General features: G+C 32.6%; 1 protein-coding gene across 2 annotated transcripts in view; it reads right to left on the bottom strand.

Annotated features, from left to right (window-relative positions):
• Window positions 1–26,098, bottom strand: part of LOC129242000 (serine/threonine-protein phosphatase rdgC-like) — an 82,369-nt gene that overhangs the window by 46,013 nt on the left and 10,258 nt on the right. The window contains exons 2-4 of one of the 2 annotated variants that reach the window (XM_054878563.1): window positions 15,762–15,889; window positions 1,618–1,711; window positions 389–531 (exon numbers count right to left, since the gene is read on the bottom strand). In XM_054878563.1, the coding sequence (XP_054734538.1) occupies window positions 389–531; window positions 1,618–1,711; window positions 15,762–15,889 (365 nt within the window). The remainder of the gene's footprint in view (window positions 1–388; window positions 532–1,617; window positions 1,712–15,761; window positions 15,890–26,098) is intronic. The other variant, XM_054878564.1, reaches the window with a different exon arrangement.

The following is a 26,098-nucleotide window of genomic DNA, read 5'->3' as shown; positions in this document are numbered from 1 at the left end:
TATTGTGTTCATTAGCGATAATGAGACATTTTATATATTTATATACAATATATTTTTTTTTATTTAAAAATTTTGTTTATCATTAAAATGTGTCTTTAAAAGAATTAAAAAAATTAATAAAAAATTACAAAAAAACTCCCTAAAAGTTAACATTTTGAGTAGCCCATAGCCTAATAAAATTTGGAAAAATTACTGCTTTTAATAATTTCATATACAGAAATTTCAACCGAAAATTTATTAAATTTACTTTAAACAAATTTAGATTTCTTATTAAAATAAAACCCAACTTTTTTTTAATACAAACAACAACTAAGAAAAGAAATAAACCAAAGTCTCCCTAAAATAATGCTTACAAGTATTCAGCTATGTCTTTGCCCTTTTTACTCACCTTTTTCTTGCGAAACAAATCAATTAGTGTTACTACATCCTTCTTCGTTAAGGGAAATTTCAAATGTGGTCCCTCGTAATTTTTATCCGACCGATATTGGCCATCCTCACTGAAATCTGACTCATCGAAATAAACATCTGAAGCTGTAGTTTGTGTCACATTTCATTTGTCACAAGCAAATTGGCAAGCGTTACACATAAAATGTACAAGGAACGAGTTGAGGAAATGAAGAGGATATGTGAAAGATATATATGAGAGAGAGAGAGATATTAGCAATACTAAAAGAGAAATGTGAATATAATGCGAAATGGGCATATACGTACATATTTACATAAAAACTACTTAACATTTGATAAGGATAAATAGGTAAGGGCATAATCTACAATACAAAAGTGAAAAGGAATACAAATATATGCATAAGTATATGTAAGTAAATATGAGGGTATGCATAATTGTAAAATGACAAAAACATTCCCTATTGCTGTTATATTGCAATAATATGATTTCATTTTAATTATAAATTTAGTAATAATATTAAACATTCATAAACATTTACATGTATGTATGTACGTGCATTAGGGTGTATTACTCTCCATATAAAAAAAATCGATGGTGATTTTTCATCGGAATTAGAAGATTTATTATATTTTAAGACTTCTGCTAAAATATTTTGCGTGAGCTGAACCGAATAAAGGCAACTCCAAAAGTCTCAGTAGCTTTGACAATTTTTATTTTATTTTTCAACAGGCCCTTTAACCATAAACTCCTCTATCATCGGAAGTGATTTTTTTTTTTTAAAGAAATATTTTTTTAATTATTAATGTATTTATTTGTTTATTTATAAATTTACATGAAATAAAGTTAGAAATGATTATATCAACGCAATTAAAGCAACTCTCAGCAAAATCTATTGGTCCGAAATATATTAAAAATAATGCAGAAAAAAAGTTAATTTTTTATTTTTTATATTTGAAAACTCAATTTTAGGAGATGTGTTAGAAATGATCCATTTCACGCAAATCTTAATATTTTTCTGAAATATGAAAAGAGGAGCAAGTCTTAAAATAAAAAAGATTTTATAATTCCGTTGGAAAAAACGCAACTATTTTTTGTGCGGCACCCTAATGCACTTATGTGCCAGGTAAGGACTATTGCCTTATTTAATTCTAAATTAACGTATTTAAATACTTAAACTTGCACAATAATTCAATGCTACCGTACATATTTACCTAATGAGATCTCCGGGTCCTTTTGTATTGATGGGCGCTGGGCAGCAGCAGCTTCGGGAATGTGTGTAAGTAGTGCATTGAAGAAGTTGTATAACTGCAAAGGAAGAAGAGAGCAACTTTGCATTAGCTTGGTTTATTAAAATAACGGTAGCTAGCAAATGACTTTGTGCATAATTGTTACTGGCCCGACTATCAAAGTTTGATGCCCATTTTGGTCATCAGGCAAATATGTTCCTTTATATCAGTGCCCTTTCTTTAGTCTACGGTAAATTCCAAAAAATATTAATGAAAATTAAAGGAGTATAAAAAATTGTGCGTATTAAAATAATAATAATTATATTACAAAATTGAAAATTATATTAAAAAAAATTTAAGAAAATTAAGAGAATCAAAATTTGATAAAAAAAATGTAAAAATCAAAAAACCAATAGCGAAATAAAATGGATTAAATAAAAAACACGTATAAAAATAAAGAAATAAAACAAAATAAAAATCAAGAATTTTAAAACTTAAAAAATAAAAAACAGAAAATCTGAAAAAACATATATAAAAAAGTATAAAATTCAAATAATAAAAATTAAAAAATTACCAAGAAATAAATGTTTAAAAATTTATAAAAAGTAAAGTAATAAAAATAAAAAAACATTAAAAATCTTAGAAATGAAAAAAGAAACAGATGAAAAAATTAAAAACAAAATTAATTCAAAAAGGTATAAAATTAAAATTGTAAAATTTATTAAAATAAAAAAGAAATAAAATATATATACAATATATATATAGGGCCCGCCATCTATCGTTACGGATTTGAACTAGGTATTATTTGAAGAATGCCAACACTTAGCTGTCATCTGATTTGACAGAAAATTAGTTTTATTCTTCCGCTGAACAAAAATGGTTGTGTATACGCTCAAAGAACGCTGGGAAATATTGCGACATTACTTTGAAAATCATGGTAATGTTGCAGAATGTGTACGAAAATTACGGCAATGGAAAAAAGAAAAGCACCAAATGAAGCGTATGTGCGTTACTTTGCGAAAAAAGTAAGAGAAACTGGGTTGCTTATTGACAAATCAACGCGTGACCGACCAAAAACCGTGTGTACACCCGAAAATATTGCTGCTGTGGCCGAGAGTGTTCGTGAATCACCAGGAATATCAGTTCACCGTCGTTCTCAACAACAAAACGCGATGTCATAGCTGAAATACAGCCGCATACAATCGAAAATGTGTTGAAAAATTGGACCGATCGTATGGGATGGCCCATGGCTAGCCGAGGCAGCCATATGAATGAAGTTGTGTTTCATCATTAACCGGAAGGATTGTACTTCAAAATAAAAAAACAGTTTGGAAAAATATTGAGTAGTTTCTTTTTTATAGCATTTTTAATTCCGTAAAGTTATATGGCGGACCCTGTATATATAAGAATAAAAAATAATAAATAAAAAACATTAGAAAGAAAAAAGAAATAAAAAAATATTTTTAAGTAAAAAAAAACAACGTATAAAAATTAAAACAATAAAAATAAAAAACTTTTAAAAATTTAAAAAGAAAAGATGAGAAGATCAAACACTTTTATTTCAGAAAGGTATGAAGTTAAAATAATAAAAATATATAAAAATGCTAGCAATTAAGAATTCAAAGAACAAAAATAAAAGAATTTAAATAATTAAAAAAGAAAACGGCGGAAACATAAACACAAATTAATTCAGAATGGTATATAATAAAAGTAATGAAAATTAAAAAAATGTATCTAAATATATAAAAATACATGCAAATAACAAAAACTATGTTCAAGTAAAAAAGCAAATTCATAATAATTAAAAGATTAAAAACAAAAAAAATTAGAAAACAAAAGATTCGAAAACATTAAAAATATTTGAACTAAGCATAAAAAAATTTAAAAATGTTAAAAAGAAATACATACAAATGAAAAAAAAAGTTTTCAATAAAAACGCAAACTTATAAAAAGGAGAAAAATAATAATGAAACATTTTAAATGAGAAAAAGAAAGAGATGAAAAAAATTTGTTATTCACAAAGGGATAAAGTTAAAATAATAAAAATTACAAAATTAAAAAAAACTAAATAAATTAAAAAAAAATACAAAAATACGTACAAATAAACAAACAATTTTAAGTAAAAATAAAATTTAAAAAATTAGTAATAAAAAACAATATACATGTAGTTTATTTGTAAAATTTGCCTTTTGAATCGGCTATAAAAAAAACTAATCAATATTTTTTCAAACTTTTTTTTTATTTTTAAGATTGAACATTGTCATTTATGAATGAAAAATAATACGTGTGTTTTTTTAGAGGTTAGGTTCTCAAGTTGGCACTACTTTTTTCGTAGATGGTCTTTTTGACGGCTGTCACTTGATTTATGCTTAGTTTGGTTTACCATTTCATAATGAATAGACTTACACCTGAACAACGTTTGCAAATCGTGCAAATTTATTACGAGAATAATGGTTCGGTTCACGCGACGCATCGCGCGCTACGTCCAATATTCGGTCGACATAATCGTCCATCAGAGTCACTAATTCGATTAACCATGGATCGGTTTCGCACCACGTTTGCTCTAGTGGATAATACGCATCCTCAGAGACGTCGTATAGTGCGCACCGAAGACGCTATTGCTGCTGTGGAGCAGAGTATCGAAGAAGACCCGAATGAGTCCATCCGCCATCGCGCGCAGCAATTGGAGATGTGCCCATCCACTTTATGGAAGATTTTGCGGAAGGATCTTGGTTTGCGGGCTTACAAAATCCAACTCGTGTAAGAATTGAAGCCGAACGACCATCGAGCGCGTCGCACGTTCGGTGAATGGGCCCAAAACGAGATGGCCACCGATCCCGATTTTCACAAGAAAATTTTGTTCAGCGATGAAGCTCACTTTTTGTTGAATGGGTATGTCAATAAGCAAAATTGTCGCATTTGGAGTGAACATAATCCACAAGCCATTGCTGAGACGCCGTTACATCCTCAAAAAGTCACTGTTTGGTGTGCTCTATGGGCAGAGGGAATCATTGGTCCATATTTCTTTAAAATTGAAGCCGGCCATAATGTTACAGTCAATAGAGAGCGCTATAGAGCCATGATTAATGACTTTTTCGTGCCTGAATTTGACGATGTTGATGTGGACGACCTTTGGTTCCAACAAGACGGCGCTACATGCCATACAGCCAACGCAACAATCGATTTATTGAAGGAAACTTTTGGTGAGCGCATTATCTCGCGCCGTGGACCTGTGGCGTGGCCTCCAAAATCGTGCGATATAACACCGCTGGACTATTTCTTGTGGGGCTATGTGAAGTCGCTTGTCTACGCAGATAAGCCCGAGACGATTGACGTCTTGGAAGAGAATATTCGGCGCGTTATTGCTGACATACGGCCCCAATTGCGGCAAAAAGTGGTCGAAAATTGGGCCTCTCGGCTGGAATTTATTCGAGCCAGCCGCGGCGGCCACTTGCCCGAAATCATTTTTAAAACATAATGGCAAACCCTTATCTTTATAAAAAAGCTAAATTCTTGGCCATAACATTAAATTATATACGTTTTATTGCATCTTGAAAACCTAACCTCTAAAAAAACACCCTTTATCGTTCAAATGACTGCCACGAAGGGCTTTACAGTAGACCATTCGATCAACCCAATTTTTAAGCACATTTTTGATTGTTTGGGCTCCAATTTCATGAATGGTAACTTCGATTTCGTGTTTTAAAGCATCAATTGTCTCTGGATGGTTCGCATAGCATTTGCCCTTAACGGCTCTCCACAAAAAATAGTCCAACGGGTTTAAATCACAGCTCCGTGGCGGTCAATTGATATCGGAATTTCGGCTGATTATTCGGTTTTCAAAAACGGTAGCCAAAAGTTCGAGTGTAACTTTCGCAGTGTGACAAGTTGCACCGTCGTGTTGAAACCAAATGTCGTCCATGTCATCCTCTTTAGTTTTTGGAAACAACTCGTTGAGTATGTCACGGTAACGCTCGCCATTTACTGTAACCGCGGCTCCTCGCTCATTTTCGAAAAAAAATGGCCCGATGATGCCGCCAGACCAAAAACCAAACCAAACAGTGACTCGTTGTGGATGCATTTGATTCTCTACAGTAACGTATGGATTTCACGAGCCCCAAATCCGACAATTTTGGTTATTGACGTGGCCACCTATGTGAAAATCAGAAAAGAAGAAGATGACTAACCACTTTGGAAATAGGTTTTCAATATTTCCCAATTTTGTTCAAGCGTATAGCGTGCCATTTCGTAAATGTCGAACCTTTAAGTAAATTGTAAACACATTTGTGTTACCATTCTCAAAAAAATAGGTGGTTCAAAAAGCAAACGCTATATGGCCCACCCGTATATATTATATATAAATTATAAAAAAGTACTTTTAATCAAAATTAAAAATAAATAAATAAAACTAATCCAAAATTTTTAAGTAAAAAAGAAAACTTACAAAAATTTAAAGAAATGAAAGTAAAAAAATTTTTAAATTAGAAAACAAGATGAAAAAATTTGGTTCAGAAAGGAATAAAATTCAAATACAAAAAATTATAAAAATAAGAAATAAAAAATAATGTGTACAAAAATGCTGGAAATTAAAAAAAATATTTTTGAGTAAAAAGTAAGATTTATAAAAATTTAAAGTATAAAAGTGAAAAAAATTGTTAAAAAATTAAAATTTAGAATAAAATGTATAAAAAAATAAATAAACAAATAAACAAATTAATTTAAAAAGTTTATAGAAATATATACAAATAAAAAATTTTCAAAAAAGAAAATTTATAATATAAAATGTAAAGGAATAAAAAAAAAAATTAGAAAAAGGATGAAAAAATTTTCTTCAGATAGGCATAAAATTCAAATAGAAAGAATTAAAAAAAAAAGAAATAAAAAAAATATATATTAAAATGCTTAAAATTAAAAAGTATTTTTAAGTAAAAAATAAGTTTTATGAAAACTTAAACAATAAAAGTGAAGAATTTGTAAAAAATTTAAAATAAAATTTATAAAAATTAAAAAAAATAATAATAATATATATAAAATAAAAGTAATAATGAAAAGGGATTCCAAAATAACACCTTCTCGTGGGGAACCCTGGTAACAAGATTTGTGTTAGGTAAACTGCAAGCATTGCTAGGTAAAGAGATTTTTAATAAACATAGACCAATTGTACGGGTTAAATACCAAATTTGACATGTGAATCTAAAAAGTTTCAAAAAGTTAAATTAGGTTAGCATTTGTGGTAGTCGATTTGGAATATCCAGCTCTTTTAGACCCTGTAGGTGCGTTGTGGTACCACTGTGTAGTATGGGAACCTCAGGTTTTATTCATCATTGGAACCATTTAGTTTTGGTTTTCAGAACTGGATATCGGTACATTTTCATCACTCTTGAGGAGCTTCTGGCCCATAGTGCACCGGTAAGAACCGGTATAACCAAGAACAAACAACTATTCTAAAAAAACAATACGAAAACAGTTTGAATATCACCCAGTCAAGCCTTGGATAGAAATTTTCTAAATTTTCGTTGCTTCCGAATTTAAAAAATTGCAATCGAAGTCACCTTGGATAAAAATTTTCTAAATTTTCTTTACTGCCCAATTTAAAAATTGCAATCGAAGTCGCTCGTATGTTTGCCTTTTGATTATGACAAATCTAACGTGTCAGCAAGTGGGAAACGAGAGGTCAAGGCAAACGAAATTTTCGTACATGCAGCCTGTTCAACTCAAACGACTATGAAACCACAAGTAACAGTATATCAATTTTTAATGATAATATCTTTCAAGTACGCTGGCGTACAACCTACTATGAGTTAAGCTGTAAATTGCAGCAGCAAAATAAGTACACCGCTTTACTTACACTTCTATAGCGTTTCATACAATGTAAAGTACAGCTCATTTCGTTTCAATGCTTCTGGGCGGATTTTGGATTTTGCTATAAAATGCACGCAAACTTTTCCTTCTACAACTATATACATATACACTTGTACAAATTGCAAAAAAGTCGTCCATATGTATGTATGTGAAATGAGGTATTTATTCATTTGTCTGTATTTCAGCACTGTCCTGCAGTTTTTGGTGGTCAGTAAATAAATTGCTGGTTCGTGATTTCACAATTTTTATGACAGCAATTTTCTTTAGTTTATCATGGACGAAAACAAGCTCTTCAGGGTACATACACGTACACACACAAACCCCTATATTTATATTAAAGCTAAATTGAATATTTGCAACATGAAATTAAATTAGAAATGAACTGTTGACGAAAACGCAAGCGAAAGAAAAACTCCATTACGGCTAACTGACCGCAGGCAAAGTAAAAGGGGAAGTGTTGGCGTGATCTCGCGCTTTGCAATAACTAACCACTACAAAGGAACGTAAGAAAAGGGGAGAGAAAAATAAATTGAAACCAAGTAAAATATAAAAAACCGCAGTCAGTACAAACACAAAAAATTTGGTTGGGAAGCGTAGCGCGAGTCTCGAGGGGTCACAACTAAATAAATGTGTGTGTGTATGTATGTACGAGTATGTATGTATGAATGTACAATATAGTGACATTGCATGGCAACCGCATTTAATTATGCACTCACAGCACAGCGCACCAGCGGCACTCGGGGTCAACAAGGCAAGCACATGAAATGGTGCGAGCTGGCGTGCATCGCTGTGGCATGCTATTAGTGGAGCTTGCTGCGCTGCGGCACTCATTGGCAACTTGGCTAACTAACAGAAGCTGCCTGCTAGGGATGAGCACCGCTTAGAAAAAAACCGATTCAAGTTTGATTGCGATTCTTTGTGCTGATTGTAAACCTTGCAAAAAACTGAGTTAAAACCCTGATAGTTTAAATTTAGCAGCTAAACAAAAGCAACTAAGGATCAATCTTGAAAAATACTTATTGATTTCAAATTAAAGAGAAATGTGACAAGAATTTATATGTAATTTTCTTAACTTTCGGCCTAACTAGGGTGGCTGCTTATAATTTGTCTTTTAATTTGAGAGGCTAGGGGTATTCAGAGGCCCGAAAAAATGATGATTTTCAATAATTTTTTTGCTAGTCATTTACTTTATATCACAAAAATAAAAACATAGCAATAATACATCATGTTTTGACTTGACTTAAGCGAAATTTAAAAAAAAAAAACAAATTTCATAATTGTAAAAGTTTTCGCTGTTTCTGTGGAGCTCATTTCTCCAGAATTTCCCTTGCGGCGATCATCACAAGTTCATGGAGATTCAGTTAAAATTAATCAGACAAGAGAAATTAGTTTTATTAATAGATACTCTTGTGCCTGATCTAAGCTTTTTTCAAAATTAACAATACGCAGCCCCAGAAAATATTTTTCAGATTTTTGAGAAAAAACCGACAGTTCATTGTTTAAAACAAATCAAAATTTTTCAAGAGTTTTGCTATCGATATCCGGAGCGCCCGAGCGCCCTTTGTTAATTGTTGAATAAATCGAAAAGTATTTGTCAGATTCATCTCAAATTTTCGCACAATATTTTTAAGATATTATACTTTAAGAAAATGCTTTAAAAATCCAATTTTTTGAAAATTCTGACTACTCCTAACCCCTTAGATTCAGGTACCTCTCCCCAACTTTAATCATGCGCCACAAAAGGAAAAAATTGATTGTTTACCAAAGAAACTTCTTTTGTTTGAGAACCCATGACAATTTTTCATATCGATCTTTTAATTCTTAAAAAGAAAATTATTATTTATTTATGTGTACTAAAATTTCTAATCATATTTATTTTATTTTTTTTAGTATATATCCTTTTCTTAATTATTAAGAATATTTACTTAAAAAAAACTTATTTATAATTTTACTTTTATTAATATTTTTTATATCGTTTTTTTTTACTATTTTATTAAAAATTTATTTACAAAAATATTAACAATATTAAAAAAAGTGCATTTAAAAAAATGTGTTTAATAAATTCAATTTTTTTTAATTAATTTTTTTTTAATAAATTAAAGTTTTATTTAATATTTTTTTTTTGAATATTAAAAAGACTTTATAAAAAATATTAATGGCTTCTTTTATAAAAAAGAAGTTTCTCTTATCTTATTTTTTAATGGGGAAGCAAATAAGGTATAAAAAGGTTTTTGTTTTTAATTTTTCGCACGAAATTTATTTTTTCATGTCAAAATAAATTTTGCACATGAAAATATTTCCTGTTTTTATTGAAAAGTAATAATTAGAGTTTGTTAGAGCTCTTCACATGTGCCAGTTTACTCTTCAACTTGGCCCAATCGAATTTCCCCATACCTGTTTACTTCAGGAGCCACAGTATGCTTTCGGCACATTAGTTGTAACTTCAACTCTTTTTTCTTTAATCTATAAATATCTTTTATAATTGTAAGTATACTAAGTAAGTGATGGTCCTAGAACGCTGCAGAACTGCAAAGTGTTTTGTGACAAGTCCAAACAGAAAACTGTCAAACTTTCTACTAAAACTTAGAAGGAAAGACGTTCGGTTGATGGTCGGTATCATTACAGGACACAACCCATGAGGTCAGCATATGACCACCATTAGAATCATTATGGACCCAATGTGCCTGCCTTGCTTTGAGGAGGCGGATAGCACTGAGCGCTTTCTCTGTGAGTGTTTTAGGAGCCACGAAATCTCTTGGTGCTCCTTGGCTTGACCAATTCAAATTTCAATTTTCAATTTCAAGTGCAAATTACACCTCGCAAATTTAAAATTTGGACAAAGGCTTTGATAGTTGATGCTACTTAATCGAGTTCGCTCGTCAGTTTGGCTCCATTAGCTCCAGTTTTCGGAATAACAGTATTTGAAAGCTTCCCTTGGGGCTAAGAGCTCAGTTGGAAACAACTTTATATCATAAATTTTTAAATGGTAAAGCACTTAAATCTTCATTTCTGCTTATACGATGCTTTTTAATTTTTCTCATTCTTTTTTATTTTTTGCTTGGCAAATTTGATTAAATTTAATTTTTTCTTTTGTAATAATATCTGCTAAAATTTTGAGCAATTCTTCTTTTTATTTTTAATTCATCTCACTTATTCTTGAAAATTATCAAGATCGGTTTACTTTAACAGGAAACTCCTACAAAACTGATTTGTTCAAATGTGAAGTTACGGTGCGATAATAGAAAGCAAATTGTTATTAGATAGACAACTGGAGCCACGAAATGGGCGCCACAATTGAACTTGGAAGGTCTTTCTCTTTTGAAAGGCCTTACTCTCTGTTGCTAAAATTCTTTGCGCAAAAAAAAGCTTAACATTTAAGCACAGAGCTATTATTATAAAGTTTTACAGCTACCTGGTACGTATTAAAACCTAAAGTTTCGCTAGAAAATTTTGTCATTATGAACGGAAAATCATTTTGGTATTTAAAACATATAAAAATAAAAATACAGTACACTTATTGTAAGCCCATTTTTTCGAAGTTTCGAAAGAGTTGTTAAACCTAGTTTTCAAAATGACTGAGGACGTCACATGGACTGGCTAGTGTTGCTTTATGGGATGAGGGGTAGTCAGAATTCTTAAGGTTTAATATCTTAAAAATATTGTGAGAAAATTTGAAGTGGATCCGACAAATACTTTTCGAGTTATTCAACAACTAACAAAGGGCGCTCGGGCGCTCCGGGTCCATAGCAAAACTTTAAATGCGTTTTTCTCAAAACTATGTTTTTTGAACTGGCGATTACTGTAACTTAAAAACCGCTTGGAAGATTTCAATAAAATTTATACTGCTTTTGAAAAACATAAACAACTCAGGCCTAAACAATTAATTGTTGGTTTTTTTCTCGAAAATCTGAAAAATATTTCCTTAGGCCGCCATATTGTTAATTTTGAAAAAAATGCTCCGATCAGATTATCTATTAATACAACTAATTTCTCTTGTACGATTGGTTTTAGAGGAGCAAGGGACTTCTGGAGAAACGGGTTCCACACAAAGAGCGATAACTTTACAATTATTAATTTTATTTTATTTTTTTTTTGAAATTTTGCTCAAGTCAAGTCGAAAGATGATGTTTTAATGCTATTTTTTTATTTTTGTAAAATAAAGCAACTGACTTTCAAAAAAAATAATTGAAATTTATCGTTTTTTCGGGCCTCTCACTACCCCTAACCCCTTAAAATGGTTTCACGAAAACGATAACTTTTAGTTTATTGAATAGTTCTATGATTAATCGGGTGAATACGAATGTTGTTGAACTTTATTGGCTCGCCATAAATCTGATATTTTTGCGAACAGGTTTGTGAAAGCGACGCATAGAAACCAAGTTAGCTCAATTGAAATGCCGAATTCTGACACAGAAGCTGCATCAGTTACTGATTTATATATTTTTTATTAAAGCATAAACAAACAGTATAAAACAAAAAACAGTATAAATATTGAAAACCAAAAATCGCTATGTATTTAATTATGTTCGCTGGTGTTGGAAAATATTGCTGTAAGCAGTCAAATTGTATGCTTGTTGGCGCTGAAATTGCTTCCATCCTTTTAGCTATGTTAGATCTGCACGTGAAGAAATTGAAATTAGACAATGGAATTGAATTATCTTTCCCCACACCTTTCGCTCTACTATCAAGTGGGGCTCTGTTTTGAAATTGGCCGGAGGAACAATGCACCCTAACGGAATGACCGATCTGTCAATTGTTCTGTTAATCAAATTCTGTTAATGAAATTCTGTTAATGAATAATTTTGTCCTCCTCAAATATGAGAATAACATTTTTGATTGGATTTCGTTCTTTTCCAGATAAATAAATAATTTAATGAGAAATTGTGTTATGGGGAAATAATTTTGCTTCCCTCTATATATGAAATTGTTTACATGTATGAACACGTAAAAACAACGAATTCTTTTTCCTCTTCTCTTTCTTGTTTTCATTTAAGGTTTGCGTGTAATTTTAATGCGGCGATGCAGGCAATTGTAAAGGTCAAACGTGATGTACTGACCATCTGCGGAAGGGAATTAGTATACGTGAAAAATAGTAAAGTTGACAAACGGATATGGGGCATAATTTATATGAGAATATTTAAGTAGAAAATTATTTGAGAAATATTTGTGTGTTTAAGGGACTGAAGGGATTCGAGAGAGAGCCAGAATGAGACATACTTCAAGGATTGTTTGCATTAAGCATTTCAAAAATGCAGAGGCAAGCATTGTAACGGATCTAGTGTGCATGGAAAATATTCCTTTTCTACTCTTCCTTCTTCTTTTTCTTCTGTACAGTAGCAGCATGCAGCTGAAACGTGCATGTCGATTGGGGGCAGGCAAATAGTAGTAAAATAATTGAAATTAAAATATGAAATATCTCGTAAATGAAAATAATTACTAATATAGCATGCCGAAATGCAAAATAGTAATGAAAGTAATTTCTGATAAATTAATAATAGCAGCATTTGCCAGGAAAAGGGTAATTGCTTTGTCCTTGAAGCAATTTAAGCTTTGGGGTATTTAAATGTATATTATTTTTGAATAATGTGAAAAATTGTATAAAATATTATAGCATAATTAAGGGCCGATGAATGGATCAAACCACCACAACTTAAAACTAAGAAAAAGGTATTTCAAAAGACGCGCCTAAATGTGGTTTTAAAATAAAAAATTTTAAAATTTAGATTCGTTAAGTTTTCACTATTTTTAATTAATAATAAAAAAAATGATTTTCTCATTCTTAGTTCAATGGTAAGACGGAAAATATTCTTTCACAGAAATTCGGGCTCCCCTCTTGTCGAAGAAAACAGCTAAATTCTAGCACTAACTTCACTGCCGCGAAATTTCGCCAGCAACAAACCGTCCGCGTAGCTAATGCACTGGTATCACCTCTTTGTTAGTTGGCTAAATGACAGTCCAGAGCATTTTGACGAGAGTAAGCGCATAAAACGAGAATCTATAATGGATTCCAAACGTAATAGGGTGATTGCAGTATATTTGGCTGGAAAATCACAACGAGCGATTGTTCGTGAGATCGAGCACCTTAAAGTAAATAAAAACCTTATTTATCGCACCAATGCACGTTACAATGATACTGGTAGCAACGCGAAACGTCATGGAGATGGTCCTCGAAAGATTGCAACGTTACGTGAAATGGTTCAAAAAGTGAAGAGGCAACTTGAGCGAAATTTTCCGATGAAGGGCCAATCAAATGGCGAATAAACTGAAAATATCTGACTGTAGCATCCGTGGCATACTGAAAAATGATCTCAAAGTGAAGCCCTACACGATCCCAAAGGCGCAAGATCTCACACCAAAGCAGCAACAAGTCAGACTTGAGAGAGCGAAGGAGTTGCTTCGCTTGGCCGAATGCGATCAATTTCCGAGCATTGTGTTTTCTGATAAGAAAGTTTTTCAAAGTGAGCAATTCGGAAACTCCCATAACGATAAGGCTTATTTGACCGACTGTTCATACGAGAATTTGAGTCATCGATTGGCCACCAGGAGGTGGTTTTTTCAACTCTCCAAAACAGTTAACTGAAAGATTAATGGTCCATAATATTGACTAGAAACTGTTATAGCCCATCTTACAATCCGCACTGCTTTCTTATTGGTTACAACGAGGACAAGCCGAGAGTTCTTTCAAAATGGAAAAATTATGCAACTAAAAATTTGTCCAGCAAAAATAACTATACGTATATATCTATACATAATTGGCGCGTACACCGTTTTTGGAGCTTTTCCATGGCAGAAATATACTCGGAGGTTTGCCTTTGCTGTCCAAGGGGCGATCGCTATTAGAAAAAACTTTTTCTTAATTGTGTTTCACTGAGATTCGAACCTACATTCTCTCTGGATTCCGAATGTTAGTCACGCACCAATCCATTCGACTATGGCGGCCGCAAAAATAACTACTTTACTAAAATTCCCAAGTAAATATAATACAGCAGAGCAATAGTTAATATAAATAACAACACTACAAGTATTTGCAAAAAAGGAAAAGAAACTAGCTGAACTTCCACCATTTACGCTGGAACCACTTAAACGGCTGCAACGCAAATATTCTTAGAATAAGAATTCAATTGTGAACGAATGCAGCAGTGAATTTAAGCACAGGCAGCATAAATAAACTGCTAAATACGAGCAATTAGACGAAACCGCAAAGCAAAATGCAGAAAGGGATGGAAAATGGTGAAAAAAGCAAAAAAAAACGTGCTTGTGTTTAAGTGCCCAACTCATAGACATTCTGTTGAAAAAGTACTGGAAAACGGTGAATAAAACTAAAAATATTTTTTATTCATTAAAATTTATTTTATCGGGTGCATTACTCGCATATTTAGTCTTAAAATGTGTCCTATAAAAGACTAGAAATTGCGATGTCTTCTTTATGGAACATTAAAGCTTATCCACTCAAGTGAAAGTGGACAGTCGGCGATGGCATTAACGAAAGAAAAGGAAAGTGAAAGGACTGCCCTTTTCTTTTCTATTGATTCTATATTAATTTGCTCCAGAGAATTAGCCAATTAAGAGAATATAGGATGGAACAGGAGCCTCAAATCGTGGGGAACGTAGTGCGTGTTTAAGAAATATTTTCTTCAATTGCTCAATTCTATTTATCGAAAGTTGGTCGGAAGATCTGCAAATAATACTAGCTGTAAGTGAGAATGAACAAAAGACGGTCAGAAATTTTCAGATTTTGATTAGCTTAGGTTAAAATTTAGTTTATGAATTATTGATATTTTAATGCAAATCGTTTACTAAATATAATAGGCTTGTGAGATGGCGGTACACATTTCCTCCGTTTTTCCCCCCGCAAATCTGGAATGTCCGGTGACTTTACTCATTCGAACGCCACATAATGCTCAGATACTATATATTTACTGTATTTTTATTATATTTTTTTCTTCAATTTTTACAATCCCTTTCAGCGAGCTAATTAAGTGACCCATTACTTTTTTCACAGAATTTACTTGTACATATAAGTATTTAATTTACAACAACATTGTAAAACATCTGCGTTAAATTCTGCACGTTTTCTTACTTTTCTTTATTGTTTGGTTTATTTTTGAACTTTTTGTAGTGACATGGCTAAATTTATTTTATTGACTTTTGAAGCATTACAAGTGCTACATATTTTTATGTTGTATGGTGTACCTGGTGGTGCTTAGATAATTAAAAATAAATTTTATAATAAAACTTATTACAATTCTATAAATTTTTTAGCTTACCTCAACTTGATCATTTTCACCGGCATATTCCAGATTAGTAAATATATTCCATGTGTAGCGACGACGCACCTCCATGCGCGCCCTGTAGCGTCGATACCAACGCTGAATCAGCAAAGCTGCTCGCAAAGCTGGAATTAAGTAGAAATCAAGAGAGAACGTTAATGCAAAAATGAAACAAATGCAATAATTGATCATTTTCATTTGAAAAGGTTTTATATCACGTAAGGTGTTATAATATATTTAAAAAAAGTATATAGTAGATGCCCATACATTAAAAAAAACTACAAAATATTGTATATCACAGTTTCACATAGTGGCTCTAAAAAATCATTTACTTGGAACTATGTGCGAGTTTTGTATGTCAATTCATAGACATTATTTAGCTTTGGTATCAGTGGCTTCAAGGCAATGATTTTGCAATTCAAACTGCACTGCGCAATTTGTAGGACCACCAAAATACCGGCGAGCATTTATTAATAATATGAAGAATATAAAAAGTTGGATCACTAACGAAACTGGTTCACTCAACGAGAAGGCAACAAATAAGATTTCTTAGACTCGTTCGGTTAAATTCTATGAATCATCCAAATACCTTTCAAGAAGGAGTCATGATCGTCTGCGCTTTTGCACTTTGACTTGCGGCAGTAGGCGGCACGCGAGTCGAAGTTCTTCTCATATTATGAAGGATTCTGAAGTACAGTCTTTGAATATCTCGCAGGAAGGTTTGGTATCATGCAAAGGTTATTGGGACCCACATTTTGTGAGACTGGCGGCTCTTTCGTTGCCTAAAAATGCAGGGATGCGGAGAGTCCCAAAAGTAATAAATCACTTTGTGGGTGCTCAATTGGAGATTTTGTAGTCATTCAAAAGTCTCGGTGCATTTATGTAAAATATTAATATAATATTAGTTTGGGGAAAAAGAAGTCCGCGTCGAGCGTTCATTATATTTTCATAATCCGGAGCCGAATGGGCTGGTGCTTAACTATCAGAACGTAGGTTCGGATCTCGGGGAAAGACCAAAATGAAGCAAACGTTTTTTTCTAATAGCGGTTGCCCTCGGCAGGCAATGACAAACCTCCGAGTGTATTTCTGCCAAGAAAAAGCTGCTCATAAAAAATATATGCCGTTCAGAGTCGGCTTGAAACTCTATGTCTCTCCATTTGTAAAACACATTCACGACGCACACCACAATTAAGAGGAGGAGCTCGGCAAAACACCCAAAAATGGTGATGGTGGAATTATTAACAACACGCAAGAATTTGTGAATCATTTTGTTTATTTCAACACTGGTTGCCGAGATGACGGTTTTCAAAATTTAGACTTTTTTGTGAAAGTATTTTTTCTTCAACCGATATTAACCGAGCAAGTTGTCGTAAATTTAATAACAAAATTTTATTTGAAAAAAAAAAAGATCTTTACACAAAATTTGTTTAATTTTTTTTTTTTTAATTTTGAAAAATAAATTTTTTGGTAAACATTTTTTTTTGCAAATAAAATTTTGTTATAAGTAAATTAAAAAAAAATGTATACCAAACAATTTTTTATTAATTTTTTTTATGATTTATTGAAAAGTACGGAAAAATCTGAAAGAAAACATTCGCTATGTTTTCTCCTGAACCGACAACTATTTCGCTTACAATTCAAAGTAAAAAACTTGCGAAAAAGGAATCAAATTTTAAAAACCAATATCTAGGCAACTACTCAATATTTTCTATCCCTTTTAACACAATTTAGTTTTAACTGTAGAATAGAATAGCGCACCGAAATTTCTTTAAAATTGAAGCGATGAAGTGTTAAGGCGATTACACAGTTTTGCTCTATACATCAAAGGCTTGGACTACTGAAAATCATTTGGCAGATCATTAATGAATAATAGAACGGAATAAAACTGTCTTGAACAAACTTTACAATTTCTAAAAACAGTCGATGTAACAGAAATTAGTGGGATGCCAATACAAGCAAACTTATAAAAAATTGTCTAATAGGTATGAATCTATGCTGAAATGGGTAAGGCTTCCTCAAGTGGGCCACAAAATTACCAAAGTCAATATTTTGCGATGAAATTCAGCCAGTACTGAGTTCTATCATCCAGAAGTACACTCAGAAAATTTTGTTGGAAAATTTTGAATAGTTTTGTTTTTATTAACTATCGAAATTTTTTGCAGCGATTGAATAATTATCACATTTCTCGAAAAGTAAGTATCCGATGATATTTTCTAAATACGTTATTTTTGTTCCGAAACTGGATGTTTGTTGTTGAACATAATTTTTTTAATAAACAGTTAAAAATTTTTCGAATTTCTGCGCCTCTGGGATGAAACATTTTTAAGAATATTAACGTAATAAACATCTGTGCATTTATGTATGGAAGGAAATGCGTGCATTCGAGAAGGATTTATTACAATTAATTTTTTTGTGCCAGTATGAGCGCTCCGGCTTACGCGGAGATGCGGACTCGGGCGCTCACGCTACGCGCACGAACACGCAAACGGCGGCTCGCGGGCGGCTTGCGAAAAACCGTGTTTTGGACAGAAGCTGTATCAAGAGATCTAAACTCAATTCCACAAAGTGGAATGGATAAGTACTGACAGGTATTGTTCACATTTCAAAAGTTGTTATTCAAATTAAAAGTACCTATGAAATAAGTTGAAAAAAAAAAATAAAATAAAAAAAAAACAATTCCAATGAAATTCAATGCAAATTAAACAATTTAGTTTAAATTATACCTACATGCACTTAAATATTAATGGACTTCCAAATTTTTTGCTTACCTGTATACAGTATAAATATGATATAACATTAATGATAAATTAATTAATTAATTAGTCACACATTTTGTTTACAGATGTACTTTGCAAGTAAAAAACGAACCCGTTACAGAATTCGTTCAACCTGAGTAAAGATTTGCTTGCTGTTTTAAAACATGATTTTCTCGCAAAATCACAAGCACGGTATGTCGTCGATATTAAAAAGAATGTGATTGAGAAAGAATACGTCGTTTGCCAAAATTCAGTGCAATCAGAATACTGGAACACAACGCAGGCAACAATACATCCTTACGTTGTGCATTACGAAGAAAACGGCGTAGAACAGCATACGAAGTTTGTGATAATTTCTGAAGCATTGGAACATGACAGTTCCGCAGTCAATTTGTTAAATTTTGAATTAATTTAATATTTGATTAAACAGTGTGGTAAACGAAATGTGAAGAAAATCTATTATTTTTCCGACGGGGCGGCCTCACAGTACAAAAAAAAAGTACAATTTTATAAATTTACTATTTCACAAAAATGATTTTGGCATCGCTGCCGAGTGACACTTTTTTGCCTCTGCACATGGGAAAGGTGCCTGCGATGGTATTGGTGGTGCTATAAAGAGAGATGCGTACCATGCAAGTTTGCGATATAAAATCCCGGTGAAAATTACGGGACCGAAACAGTTGTATGATTGGGCAAAAGTCAATTCTAAGAAAATTAATTTTGATTGCTGATGCTTTCCATTTCAATTCAACCGGGCTATTCGGGTCATGTTCTCCGATTTCGATGTAACTCAAATATGTTGCTCTCTGGTCAAAATAATGAGACACGTATTTTTTTGTTCGCCTGAAAAAAATTTTTTTCAAGAGTTATCGGCAATTTTGTTTTTCGGCTCAAAATCGATTTTTTTTAATTATACATATAAGAAAAACATTTTTTTAAATGCCCATAACTTAGTCAAAAATGAACCGATTTTAATAACTCTGGGCTCAAAATGATCGTCATTACTTACACGAGCGACTTAATATAGAAACAATTGCAAAAAAGTAGTTGAAAATTTTTTATTTAGCAAAAAAGAAAAAAAATTGAATTTTTTTCGAAATTCAATATTTCAAAAAGTGTATTTTTTTTTCTTTATAACTTTTTCCAAATCAAGAGGGCACCTCAAACTTCAATTGAGCTGAATGCCCAGTAGCTAAAATGAGTTGTTTTTGAGTAATGAATTTTTGAGTAACAAACTTGTTTCGCACTTTTTGTTTTTTGCAAAATAAAAAATTTTCAACAACTTTTTTGCAATTGTTTCTACATGAAGTCATTTGTGTAAGTAATGGCGATCATTTTGAACCCAGAATGTTTAAAATCGGTTCATTTTCGACTAAGTTATGGGCATTTAAAAAAAATTTGAATATAGATGCTTTCCATTTCAATTCAACCGGGCTATTCGAGTCATGTTCTTCGATTTCGATGTAACTCAAATATGTTGCTCTCTGGTCAAAATAATGAGACACGTATTTTTTTGTTCGCCCGAAAAAAATTTTTTTCAAGATTTATCGGCAATTTTGTTCTTCGGCTCAAAATCGATTTTTTTTTTTATTATATAAGAATTTTTTTCTTTTTTAAACGCTCATAACTTAGTCAAAAATGAACCGATTTTAATAATTCTGGGCTCCAAATGATCGTCATTACTTACACAAGCGACTTAATATAGAAACAATTGCAAAAAAGTAAATGAACATTTTTTATTTTCCAAAAAACAAAAAGTGCGAAACAGGTTTTTTACTCAAAAATTCATTACTCAAAAACCACTCATTTTAGCTACTGGGCATTCAGATCAATTGAAATTTGAGGTGTCCTCTTGATTTGGAAAAAGTTATAAAAAAAAAAATACACTTTTTGAAATATGGAATTTTGAAAAAATTTCAATTTTTTTTCTTTTTTGCTAAATAAAAAATTTCCAACTACTTGTTTGCAATTGTTTCTACATTAAGTCGCTCGTGTAAGTAATGACGATCATTTTGAGCCCAGAATTATTAAAATCGGTTCATTTTTGACTAAGTTATGGGCATTTAAAAAAATTTTTTTCTTATATAATTAAAAAAAAATCGATTTTGAGCCGAAAAACAAAATTGCCGATAACTCTTGAAAAAATTTTTTTTCGGGCGAACAAAAAAATACGTGTCTCATTATTTTGACCAGAGAGCAACATATTTGAGTTACATCCAAATCGGAGAACATGACCCGAATAGCCCGGTTGAATTGAAATGGAAAGCATCTGCTGTAATAAACAAGAACATGAAAATGACTCTAGTAAGTTGAAAAAGCGCTATTCCAAAGCGCAAACTTTGAAAAATACGAGACAGCTCCATTCTTTTATTCCAAAAGATAAAAATTCCATCGAGTGCAAAATATTTTCAGTCCACGATCAATCTAATATTATACCCATTATGTAAAAACAAGCTACATGAAAAGTGTAAAAAGCGTGAATGATTTCCATTTTTTCTCGAAATAACAAATGAATATGCGATATCTGTATAACTTTCTATATCTGTTTCACTTTTTGTGTCCATCCGTGAATTGTTGTTGTTTTTCAGCGCGAAATTATAAGGGCATTTGCTGACTGAACTTACAATGTACAGATCTGATATGTAAACATAAACGTGAGTAATAAAGAAGTATATATGAAACCTTGCATGACAGCTTATACATTCCTTTGAATACATTTGATTTAACTGTCATTACGCATTTCCGCGTCAGTCAAAGCGCAAATGCTGTCATACGTAAATTATCTATATGGTCAATCTTTAAACACAACTAAACACCAGTAATGGCAAAGTCGGCAAAACTGATCTTCCGGAAGCATGTCGCGTTGAGACGTGTCCAAAACACGGTTTTTCGCAAGCCGCTCGCGAGCCGCCGTTTGCGTGTTCGTGCGCATCGCGGGATTGCAAGTCGGAGCGCGCATCCTGGCGCAAAAAATGAATTGTAATAAATCCTTTTCGAATTGAACGCATTTTCTTCCATAAATAAATGCACAGATGTTTATTATTATTATCCTTAAAAATGTTTCATCCCAGAGGCGCAGAAATTCGTTAAATTTTAAATTGTTTATTAAAAAAATTATGTATAATACAACAACAAAACACCTAGTTTCGGAACAAAAAAAACGTGTTTGGAAAATATCATCCTTTATCAATCTGCAGTTTAGAAATCGGTGTAATCGGATACTTACTTTACGAGAAATGTGATAATTATTCAATCGCTGCAAAAAACTTAGATAGTTGATAAAACAAAACTATTTAGAATTTTGCAACAATATTTTCTGCGTGTACTTCTGGATGATATAACTCAGTGCTGGCTGAATTTCATCATAAAATATTCATTTTGGTAATTTTGTGGCCCACTTGAGAAAGCCTTACCCATATATAAGAAGAGAAGACAAAGCTTTACGTTCTGTTAACAGATTTAAAATATTTTATGTGCGTTTAAAATACGCCTTCTTTATTTGAAATACGGAAGTACCCCACAAGTTCCTTAGAGAATTTAATGATTGTTAGCATACACGATGAGTTTTTGTGGCAGCATATGTACTCCATACCCTGCTTAATACTAAAAACGCATATACTTAACTGACTGCATACACAAGACCAAACTTGCAGCCGTAAAACTAATTACAATAAGTGCTAAGAAACTTGTATACACTTAAGAGTAAGTGGCACAGCAGTCACGGTAGAAAAAATGCTGACAAACCCAATGAAAAAAACACAAAAAACAAAAGAGCAGAAAAAAAATAAAAAACTAATAAAAGAACAGGATTAAGCTTAAACTCATTATAATATAAATTAAAGGGATTAAAACTGGAAACCCCAGTATGCGGTGCATGAAAGCGAGTATGTATGTATTGAGTGAAATTCAATGGGGCGCGCTGAGTTGAAACTACCTCCACCTTAAGTTGAAACTAAAAATAAAAGAATATGAAAAACAAAAATAAAAAACAAAAGCTGTTTAAAACTTCACATTGCTGAGGTAGCAGCAAAAATTAACAAATTATAAAACAGCTTCTACGAAGCTTAAACTCTACAACAAATGAGAAATGTTTGTAGTTGACAAGTGCAAGAACACGCAGGCGACACAAACTACAAACTAAGACGGTTGACAGCTCCTTTATTTATTAAGCAAAAGTTAACTATCAACCAAAAAACAAAACATAAAAAAAAACCAAAAAAAAAAGTTATAAAGTTTGCGTCAGAGAAGTGAAAGCTCTCAAGCATCCACTTCGTTTACACCTACAATGACACCCACACGTATGCATACATACATATTGAGTGAAACAACTACTGCACAGGGATTTATTGGCAAATTTTGATAATTTATTTTTTCTTATTTAATTTTAATAAATTTTCTATGTGATATTATAAATAAAGTTCATTCTACTACAAGACACGAATAAATCCAAGTTACAATATCTGTGGAAATTAAAATACTACAAATTCTAAATTTCCATGAAAATTCTTTAATCAGACTTTTTAAAAGAATTTCGAGTATGTCACTGTGGAGTCCATTAAATATAGGGATTGTTGTTCCTAAAGTGGTTGAAGTTTTCCACTGAAGTACCTAATTAGTGACCAGCACCGTTTTACTATCACTTTCTCGTGTGATGATGTTTTTTTTTTTTTTTTTTTGTCCAAGTCAGATCCATATAGTGAGGTCCAAGTATAACAGCAGATTCCTTATCTCGATGTCTGCGATTTTCTTAATTTGCTGTAGGATAAGCTTTACCGAAGGAGATCCCTAGCTAGCCCCGCACATTCACATAAATAGTGGAAAAGGCTTTCCTTCGCTCCTTCCGCTTGACAGCTTCTGCAAATGGGATTGAAGGGGAGGTTGAGTCTGGCTGTGAGCTCCCCTACTTTCCAATCACCTGCGAAGGTTGCAGTGATGCGTGAGATGTTTGGCCGAGAACATCCTAACTGGATTTTGTATGACGGTCATGTGTTTTTTGTTGTAATGCATGTAGTTATATAAAGCAAGATAGTTTGAAGCTATGGATGCTTTTAATGTGTTCAGTGGGGTGGAGACTGCCACCGCCTTTGCTAAGTCCGGTGTTCAACCTTTTCTTGCTAGCTCATCCGCTATCTCATTACCCCATATGTTCCTATGACCGGGAACCCATATCAGAGTAATTTCAAGCCAATGACTAAGCAATTCCAGCTCTTCTTTATACTGTAAGACCAGTTTGGATGAAATGTAGTTGGAATCGAAGGCCTTTATAGCTGATTGACTATCTGAGAAAATAGCTACTCTTGCACCAACTGCCTTGCCTTATAGAGCTTTAGTGTTTTGCATGCTTCTCTGATCGCCAAAAGTTCTGCCTGGAGCACGCTGGCATAGTCGGGAAGACGAATTGACTGAGATAGGTTGAGAATCTCCGATTGAAAGCCAAAGTTAGAGGTGTTGGGTCTTCTTTTTAGGTATAACAATGGCGAAAATGGAGAACATTCACAAGACTGCCCAAAAACAAAAAAAAACTTTCCTAAACTCAATCCAATTTTTTAGCCACTTCAAACTTGCGCTTTATATCCCAAAATTGAATGGGTTATCATCCTGCGTAATCGAAAATTTTCAAAAAATTCTGAATAAAAATTTAAATTTTTGATTATATTAAAAAAAAATTTTAAATAAAAATTTAAGTTTTTTTTTCTAAAAGTGAGAAATTTTGATGAAATTAAAAAAAAAAAGTTTTATTTAAAAAATATAATTTTTTCTATAAATTCTTATTGAAAAGTGTGAAATAAAAGTGGGAAATTTTTATGAAATTAAAAAAAAAATTATTTAAAAAATTTTAGTTTATAAAAATTTGTTGAATTCTAAATACAACTCTCCAAACCAATCCTGCTCTCTTATACGAACAATTGTACTTCACTTACATGGAACTTTGTACTTGTACAATTATACATTAGGTAGTAGGCGATGCCAAAAATGTAAAACGGAGTTAAAAACGTGAATTACATCGACACGATTTTTACTTTCTCTGCGCGGAAATACTGCTTCAAAAGGTTATCGGTTAATTAACTTACAAACAAATCAAATCACAATTGCACGTGATGTCATATTTTTTGAAAATTCATTTGAATTAAATTTAAGGGACAGTGATGCCAACGAAGAACCATTTTTTATTGAACTTCAAGCAAAACCAAGTAGCGCTGAAGAAGCGTTAGTAAGCGAAGACAGACGCGACGAGCGTGAAGACGAAGGCAGCGAGCGTGAAGAACATGAAAGAGCTGAGACTGAGTCTGACTACGAGGAGGCTGTTGCTGTAAACAATAACAAGAGGAAGCGAGGAAGGCCAAAAATGGTGCGTACAGGAGGTGTAGAAAGGCCGAGAAAAGTCTATTGTACAGAGGCTGGTCCGGAGATGCTGAACTCTGTCATTGAAAATCCGAACACGGTCAGTGAGGCGCTAAACTCTAAAGATGCTAACAGGTGGAAAGACGCAATGAGAGTAGAGTATGAATCGTTGGTGCGGAACGCAACATGGGACTTGGTGGATCGACCAGCTCATAAAAATGTTATCGGCTGTAAATGGGTTTTCGCAATAAAACGTAATCCGGATGGCTCAATTGAGAAGTTTAAGGCGAGGCTAGTTGCGATGGGTTGCGCACAAAAATACAATGTGGATTACTGCGAAACATTTGCTCCAGTGGTACGTCATTCAACAATTCGCTTAATTTTGGCATTGGCCGCGAAACACAAGTTGCTGGTTAACCACATAGACATTGTTGCTGCATACTTGAACGGCGATTTGGAGGAGATGGTTTATATGTGTCAGCCACCCATGTTTGGAGATTCGAAAAATGTTAATAAGGTATGCAGACTTAAAAAGGCTTTATATGGCCTGAAGCAAGCCGGTCGAGAATGGAACCGGAAAGTTACGCAAATATTGCTGAAGATGGGTAAGGTGCAAGTCGGACCCATCTTCAGCAAAATTCAATTTATAAAATTTAGGAGATAGATTAATTAAATTTAAATAAAATTATTTTTAAATTTTCACAAAGTTTAAAACTTTAACTTGTTCGGTTTTTGTAGTTGCATAAATTATAATTTCATAGAAAAATTATTGAAATTAAATGGGGGGAAATAAAATGTGGAAAAGTGCCAATAGGTCCCTATTCTATAGTTCTATAATTCTATAACGCAACGCGCACTTAAATACCGTCTTTTTTTGGACAATGAGAACTTTAAGAAAATGAAATATAAAAATATGAAATATGAAATAAATAAATATGAAAATATAAAAAATACAAAACGATTAATATAATTCATGCAGGTATTTTGAAGTTTCATTATATACCAGTACTGTTTAAATATAATTTCGGGCTTATGCTTGCACACTTCTGACCTTCCTCATAAACTGCAATCTATCTGTCTAATTTGTAACAGCAAAACAGAATCTTTAATGGCCAAGAGAACCGAGGAAACGAAGAGCGAGTGTAGGTAGATTGGTGAAATGGATGAAGTATCAGTCTGGCACTCCCCAAGTAGCACTAAAGCACAATTTTGAGTTTATTATGATACCTCCAACAG

Source organism: Anastrepha obliqua, chromosome 3 (genome assembly GCF_027943255.1).
Source record: "Anastrepha obliqua isolate idAnaObli1 chromosome 3, idAnaObli1_1.0, whole genome shotgun sequence".
NCBI lineage: Eukaryota > Metazoa > Arthropoda > Insecta > Diptera > Tephritidae > Anastrepha > Anastrepha obliqua.
This window is presented reverse-complemented; position numbering and strand designations above follow the sequence as displayed.